The 8,510-nt window shown below is 33.5% G+C and overlaps 1 protein-coding gene across 1 annotated transcript; it reads left to right on the forward strand.

Annotated features, from left to right (window-relative positions):
- Nucleotides 1-439: 439 nt before the first annotated feature.
- On the forward strand, nucleotides 440-8,138 carry LOC107824618 (gibberellin 2-beta-dioxygenase 2-like). The gene is made up of 3 exons (XM_016651422.2): nucleotides 440-865; nucleotides 5,422-5,881; nucleotides 7,572-8,138. Exons 1-3 carry the CDS (start codon nucleotides 498-500, stop codon nucleotides 7,842-7,844), a joined length of 1,101 nt encoding a protein of 366 aa, XP_016506908.1. The 5' UTR covers nucleotides 440-497; the 3' UTR covers nucleotides 7,845-8,138.
- Nucleotides 8,139-8,510: the final 372 nt, after the last annotated feature.

Here is an 8,510-nt window from a genome sequence, read left to right on the forward strand (position 1 = left end):
TAAAGGCATATGAAAAAATTACGGTAAAAGAAAACTAGTTTAACTATCGAAATTTGAACGGATAGAGAGAGTACCAGTATATATCAATCCGAACGGTGAGAGGGAGTACTAAAGAATCTCTTTCTAGTTGCTCTGGAACAATTAGAAGATTCTCTAGAAGAAATACCGGGTTTTACTTCTGGCGGCAATATGCTGAGGCGGAGCTAGGTGGCAAAAGGGGGTTCAGCCAACCCCATCGCCGAAAATTACACTGTATAGACAAGGACAATTTATTTTATGTATACATTAGATGTTGAATTCCTTTAGCTTCTTTGCATATTTTATTTTTTTTGACTTCCTTTGATAAAAATTCTACTTCCGCCACTGCATGTGAGTTTCTTGTAATCCAAAAGTTCCTTAGACAAAGGTGAATTCACAATTCCAAAGGAGTTGTTTCTCCTTGTCTCCTCTCTTTCTTCTTGTTATAATACTTCTTCAACTTCACCAAGGACTTCAACATGGTGCTAGCTACATCCTCTGAGAAAATACGAGATATTGAGCTTCCAATTATTGACCTTTCATTAGAAAGATCTGAAGTATTAAAACATATAGTGAAAGCTTCGGAAGAGTTTGGTTTTTTCAAAGTTATTAACCATAAAGTCCCTGAATTCATCATTAAAAGAATGGAAGATGAAAGTTACAGCTTTTTTTCCAAAACTTCCTTACAAAAACAGTGTGCTGGTCCAGCTAATCCTTATGGCTATGGCTGCAAAAACATAGGGTTTAATGGAGATAATGGAGAAGTTGAATATTTGTTACTTCATGCCAATCCTTTGTCTATTTCTCAAACGTCGAAAACTATTTCCAGTGATCCAATCACGTTCAGGTATCTTTCGAACTTGCTAAATTTTAGAATACGCCATCTATATATTTGTGGTATACTGAGTATATGAATTAGATAGTATGTTGTTCATACTATCCGGGGTAAGGATATAATCTGTGTATATTACCCTTCAGCGTCCACACTGTGAAAATACATTGTGTACGTTGTTATTTGTTGTTGTTTTTCATAACATTTTTGAGATTTTGAAGGGACATTATTTAGTCCAAATGGCATGACTTTCCTTTCATTGTATTACCATATGTAATTGATGGGGTGGACTTGTAATTACGTCTGCATTAAACTTTGAGTTTTGTGCCTTTGTGTGTAATTTATTTGTAGTCCAGTTACCGTAGCCGGTAGCACTACCGGCCATGAGTAGAATAAGATCCCTCAGGTCTTGGCTAAAAGTTTCAGATTCGAGCTTTAGGTTCCTTTAACAGGCCTTACACGATGTGAGTGTAAATTAGTCGGGTCCTTAATGTGAAAATATCGAACATTAGATAGGAAACCGAAAAAGAGTTACCATCGCACTAATGTAGGAGGATCATATAATATCCAACTTCCTTGGTTGATTCCAAAACGAAGCCATAATCTTTAGTTATACATGCCATGAAACCCTGGACTAATTTTTGGGAAGATTATAGACCTGAACGTGAGAGGGCGCTGTAAAACATGATATAATTAAGTGACTAACAACTACATACTCAGTATTGTTTTGGGAAGGTAGTGTGTACATTGACCTTACACCTACCTTGTGAGCATATAGAGGTTTAAGTGACTAAAAATGTATTTGTTGGTAACACTTTAAACTTTTAGATGAGATAATATTACACACTTGATCATTAGGAATACTTTTTGCTTAGTTTTGATGGACATTTGGCCTCTTCTTACGAAGATGAATATAAGAATTATCTCTCGTCAGTATATGTATCGAATAATTATGTCAATTAAAGCTCGGCCAGATAGGAAAAAATCACCTAATTATGTTTACCAAAGCTTGATACTATTTTGATTTATTAGTTAGGGAGAGATTGAATTTGAGATAGTACATACGTCAATATCTAGGTTAAAGGGTATGAACCTAGTTTCTATCGTATTTGTATAGTTGTTCCAGCTGTATGAGCATTTTGAGCCTGACTTCCCCAGAGGCCATGTTTCATCTTTTTTAGGGAAACATACTTAGCTAGACATCATCATCCTCACTTATATTTCAAAACATCATGCAAATCTTGTCTTCCATCTTTTCTTTCTCTAGGCTGGCTTTCTCCTTTGATGTCCAATCTTATTGCTCTAATACATGCCGATGGGAGGTAACAGAACCAATAAAATAGTTGAGGTGCGTATAAGCTAATCAAATATTACCAGTATCAAAAAATATGGCCAAACCCATAAGCGACCCTTTAAGTTGGCTCCGCTTTTCATTTTGGCACCTCTACTCAGACCTTTTCCATATAGAGGTGCCAAAATGAAAAGCGAAGCTAACTCAAAGGGGCCGCTTATGGTTTGGCCAAAACATATTTAGGAATAATGACATGAGAGTTACATTGGCATTATTTTCTTGTGTCACAAGTAATAAGGTTGATAATTATATTAACTTCAGGTCAGAAATAAAAAATAAAGGTAAGGAAGACCTTGATCTCGTCATGTAAATTAGAATACTTTGAATGGTGAATACATATAAATCTCGTCAGGGAGATATATAAATATTTGTACATTAAATAGACCATATATAAATTGGTGTTGTCAATTTGCTTGTGAATGATAAGAATATGGAGTATTTTAAAAGGAGGGAAATCATCTACTACTTTTGTAAAGTCCATCCTTCTTCTGCCTAGAGGAAAGAACAAAGAGAAACTCTTTAAACAATAAATAGGCATAATACTAGTGAGAAAATAAAGATATACTTTTAGGGGTCGTTTGGTACGAGGGATAGGGAATAATTAATCTCGAGACTAAATTTAAGAAGAGTTTATCCCATGTTTGGTTAGGAGAAAATTGCGATATAATTAATCCTGGGATTAATTATCCCGGGATTATAGTGTTTTTTATCCCCATGGAAAAACGGAATACTTAATCCCGAAATAACTAATTCCGAAATAATTAATTTGGGATAACTTCTTTTCAACCAAAAGACCCCTGGGCCAAGGGTAAAATAACCATGACAAAATTGAGATTAATGTAATTTATTTGGCCAAAAGATGTTCCTACTTCCTCGCATATGAGGAGTTGACATATGGCATGTGCAATGAGTAAAAGCTTATATGCGCTTGGTATTTATATCATATCAATACTAATATTCTCATCCTTTTAAAATAGTTAACTATAATAAGTTACTTCCTCCGTTTCAGATTAGATGAGGTACTTTCCTTTTTATGCTGTTACAAAATAAATAACACATTTTTAAATTTAGAAATAAATCAACTTTAAACTTTTAATTTTATCAATTTTATCCTTAATGAAAAATCTTTTATAACTACACAAATGTCATGGCAAGCTTTTACCCTTTAAGCTTTTTTTTGAGATCACAAGTTTCAAAAATATTCTTTTTTTTTAATTTCATGTCAAGTCAAACTATATCATTCTATATATTATTTGATATAAACATCCAATGTTGATAAGTATTACTAGCGCAATGGGCATTTGAGTTTATCTCTAAGGAGAGTGCAGAACCATAAATGCAAAATCTAGATCAAATTTATATGATGTGCCTCTGGTAGCTGCTACCCTAGTACAGTCAGATTTTGTACTCAGAGATGCCAGAACATTAAAAAGAGGATCAAATTGACAAGACAAACTTATACACATCTATCATATCACCATCATAGAGATTAACAAATTATTTTTGTAGTAGCATGTAATTTATATTTGGAAGCTTAAAAGTAGAAACCTCCTAGAAATGGTGAAAGCCAACGGTCAACTTTTTATACTGAATAAAAAAAAAACATGTAATTAACCCTCACTATTGAGTTTTTCTCTATTTGTATGGTTTTTAGCCAATTCCTTTCTTACAAGTTAACATTTTGAGTAAGGTCGAAGTTCATATTCTTAATAGTTAATACTATGATGTTAGAACAAGATTCATTTATATTCTTGATTTACTTAAATGTTGGGCTTCTATGTTATATTACTCGCATTCCAAGCAAGGCGCAGATCTATATGGGAAGGGATGGGTTCACGTAAACTCATGCTTCCCTCCCTAGACTATATATTACATTTGTATTTTTTTCTACTTTTGTTCTTATACAAGCATGTGTAAACCCATGCTCAAGTGAGCACTTTGGCTTAGCAGTAAATGAGCGCACCTTTGCCCCCTAAGGTTAGGGGGTTCGATTTGGACTTGCTCCCTCAGACTTTTTAATTAAAAATGCTCTTGTTTTTTTATTGTTTTTTTTTTCTTGAAGATTATCACTGATATAGCAGGTTGTAAGTATCCATTGAAAAGGAAAACTTCAAAATTGAAAGGTTAATCTCTCAAAAAAGTTTATATTTAGTCAAGAAATAAAGTACTTGAAATTTTTTGGAAATTTTGTTTCTGATAATTGAACACCATTATAAGTACATTTAATATGCATTTCCCTATTCCATTCCTGCAAATCTTCGGACCTTTCACGAAGTTGCAAGAATAACGTATGCCTGAGATTTTTGGCTATTATCAATGTAGTTTCTGCTTTATTATTAGATTGGTGGTGTTTTCCTTCCTCTGTGGAGAGAAGAACATAATAAAATTAATCTTAAACTCCCACCAATAATAAAAAAAACTAATAATGCAAAACCCATATCTACAGGAAAATAGGAGTACTAAAAAAGATCTACGTAATAGGATGGATGAATTTTTTTAAAAATAAATTTAAGCTTGCTATATAAATCATAAGATATTTAAAATTATAAGTAATAATGCTATTATTAATAGTTTTTAAAGTATGAAAATTCGTTGAGGATGTAAATAATGCTAATAATATTAATTCCCTACAAGAAAATCTGAATTTAGCTACGAATTTCGTCGTCCATCGCTAGAACGCTGGTCGCTAACAGAATATTCTAATAATCAATCGCTAATCCGTCTCTAAATAAGATTAGCAACGAATTTTGCAGTTTAGCTACAGAATTTTCCGTCACTAATTCCAATTTTTTAGTAACGATTAGAGTTTGCTCGTCAACTTGGATCATGTAAAAAAAATTATATTGTCGGATCATATATTTATTTAAAGATAGTGATACTCATGCTCTTAAAATCCTGAATAAGCGTCTGAATTTCCAAGTGTTTGATGTTGAGCCTAACTTCTGAAAGTTAGAATATCCCACATTAGTGAGTAGATGATATATATGTTGTTTCGTCATATAATGTTGGACAATCCTCGCCTCAAATATAACTCTACTACCTAGTTTTACACTGTTTTGTTACCATGACAAATCTATTGTAATTCCTTTTCTACACCACATGCTGTAGCCAGTATAGGTACATGTTTCTGAATTAAGTTTAAGACTTTCTTAAATAATGGCAGAATAAAAGAGGAGAATCAGCTCTTCATCATTTTCTTTCTTTATTGGTTTTGTGACAGCTCTACAGTGGATGGTTATGTAGCGGAAGTTAAGGAGTTGGCATGTGAGATATTAGAACTGATGGCACAAGGATTAAGGGTCCCACACATCTCTGTCTTCAGTAAATTTCTCAGAGACCTTAATTCTGACTCTCTCCTCAGGCTCAATTACTATCCTCCTTTGATCACTAATAACATTCATCAACTCATTATTCATGATCTTCTTGAGGATGACATTACGGACGCGTCACCTATAAGCAGTGACGAAGCTAGAATTTTCAGTAAGGAAGTTCAGACGTGTCATCATCGTCATCAACAATGTAAAATTGGTTTTGGAGAGCATACAGACCCTCAGATCTTGACCGTCTTAAGATCAAACGACGTAGGTGGTCTTCAAATTTCACCTCAAGACGGTTTATGGATACCTGTCTCACCTCACCCCAATACTGCTTTCTCTATCTTTGTGGGCGATACTTTACAGGTAAGCGCTCATTTCCTCTATATTTGACAATAACCAAATTGATGTTTTTCTTTTCAATGTCAAACACGTGCGGTGGAATTCTTTTTAGTTGTTAGTAGTAATCCGAGCGGTGAAAACAGCCACTAATGCAAGCATTAGGGTATGCCGTCATATCTTTGGGATGTGGCTCTTCGTGAATGCGGGATGCTTTGTATATTGAGTTACTTTTTTTCTTTTCTTAATAAGGATTGAAATCTAGGACATTTGGAAGTTTTAGAAAGGATTGCTGCTAGTTCAGAATTTTCATATTTATTTACCACTAAAAGGGTGTGCTGAAATATTTAAAGTATTTTCATCATTAAGAAGAGGTCTTGGTTCGACCTCTAAAAATGGAATCGTCATTGATAGCTAGAAAGTGCTAAAAAACTCTATAGTAGATTATAAATTACTTCATCCGTTTTAATTTATGTGAACCTATATGACCGAACATGAAGTTTCAGAAAAAATGAAGACTTTTGGAATTTGTAGTCCTAAACAAAGCAAAAAAGGAGGCCTAGAGTATTTGTGTGGTTATAAAAGTTTCTCATTAAGAGTAGAATTATAAGTTTAAGCTAAATTGTTATCAAATTTAGAAAATGGGTTATTCTTTTTGGAGCGGACAAAAAAGGAAATAGGTTCGCATAAACTGGAACATGGAGTATAAAAGAAATTGGTTCCGAACACCAGATGATTAATACCGTTCTCATAATATTGTAGGAAGTAGTAGTTGTCTCTATGTGATTTATAGGTTACGGGTTCGAGCCGTAAAAGCAGCCACTAATGCTTGAATGTAAGATACTTTGTACACCGAGCTGCGAGCGTAGTCATGTATGGTTATCATAAACCCATCTCTCGGTATCAGAAATAAAAGTTAGAAATAGACTGATGAGCTGAAGAATCATAGTTTGAATAAGACCTAAGTGATAGCTACTTGTGCTTTGGGGGAACTGAAACTGAAGTGATTCAGTTAACCACAGGTTTCATTCAATCACTGGCCATGCCAAGATTTGACGTGATAGTAACTGATCAATTTCAGTGATGAGCTGATCATCTCTGCATATTTTTTGGAGGGTCCCTATTCAATGACTTCTCATCCAGTTAGAATCTCACTGCCTTTGCTTTATAGTTTGCCTTGGAAACTGACTTCTATTTTTATTTCTATACTCTATTTGTTTTAATTTATATGCTTTCCCTAATCTGTTTAAAAGAATATCATGTAGCTTTAGTAGGCGTTTGGACATAAGAATTGTAAAATTCCAAAAAAATGGTGAAAATTTTTTTCAAGCGAAAATGGTATTTGAAATTTAGAGTTGTGTTTGGACATAAAATTTAGTTTGGGTTGTTTTTGAAGTTTTGTGAGTGATTTGAGTGAAAATTTTGAAAAATAGACTTTTATAATTTTTCAAATTTTCGAAAATTTCCAAAATGCATCTTCAAGTAAAAATTGAAAATTTTATAAACAAGCGCTGATTTTGAAAAAAAGTGAAATTTTTTTGGAAAAGGAAAAGAAATTATGTCCAAACGGGCCCACTATATTCCATTTCACCCTTAATAATAATCCAACTTAGTGAAATTCCTAATAATCCAACTATATTCCATTTCACCCTTATATATATATCCTGAATCCTTTAGTGAAATTCCTAATTTCGTCACTACGTAATATTGTATGCAGGCTCTGACGAACGGAAGGTTTAAGAGTGTGAGGCATAGGGCCATAGTAAATTCGTGCAAAACTAGGATGTCAATGGTCTATTTTGGTGCCCCAGCACCCCATGCCAGAATTTCTTGTCCCTCAGAGTTGGTCACACCACACAAATCTTATCTCTATAGGCCTTTCACTTGGGCTGAGTATAAAAAAGCTACTTATTCAAGAAAACTTGGGGACACTCGTCTTCAATGTTTCAGGGTACAATCAGATAATTCTGATGAAATTTTAAGTGAATAATCCTACTCTATATTGCTCGAATTCTTTAAAAATGTTGTTGGGTACGTGTCGGATTCTCCAAAAAAAATATAACTACAATAATATTTTTGAAAAATCGAAGCAACATAGATCCCGCTTTTACAAAGAATGTGGCTTGAAGGGGTTCTATAATCCCCAAAGGGGAGTTTTGCACCCTCCCATTCCCTCTATTTATTTTTTTTGCCTACTATAGGATTAACTAGGGAAAGTGTTAAATAAAAAGTGTATGTTGGTTTTTTTTTCTTGTAATTTCAAGATTAATACAACTTTCTTTGGAAGCTTGACTAGCACTAGAAATTCAATTTCTAACTCAAGATTTGACAAAAAAAAACAATCCATGTAGTAAGAAGCAAATTACATTAGAACAATTGTGCGTTTTGATTATGTTTATGGTAATCTTAAATCCGCTCATAACATTTCTTGTATAATTATTCCTTGTAAAACAACAAATACGTTATTATTCAATGTATAACAATCTATAATTATTCTTGGATTTTCCAATAGCATGTTTGAGGTCAAGTATCAAGCAATTGTCCATATCTTGACTTTATAGAGCTTGGTTCCATATAGGGCGGACTCAGAATTTTAAAAGTGGCGGAGGCACTATTATCGAATGAAAGTTGAACAAATGCTAGAGTCATTATTAAC

The sequence above is a fragment of the Nicotiana tabacum genome, chromosome 11 (genome assembly GCF_000715075.1).
Source record: "Nicotiana tabacum cultivar K326 chromosome 11, ASM71507v2, whole genome shotgun sequence".
In the NCBI taxonomy this organism is placed as follows: domain Eukaryota; kingdom Viridiplantae; phylum Streptophyta; class Magnoliopsida; order Solanales; family Solanaceae; genus Nicotiana; species Nicotiana tabacum.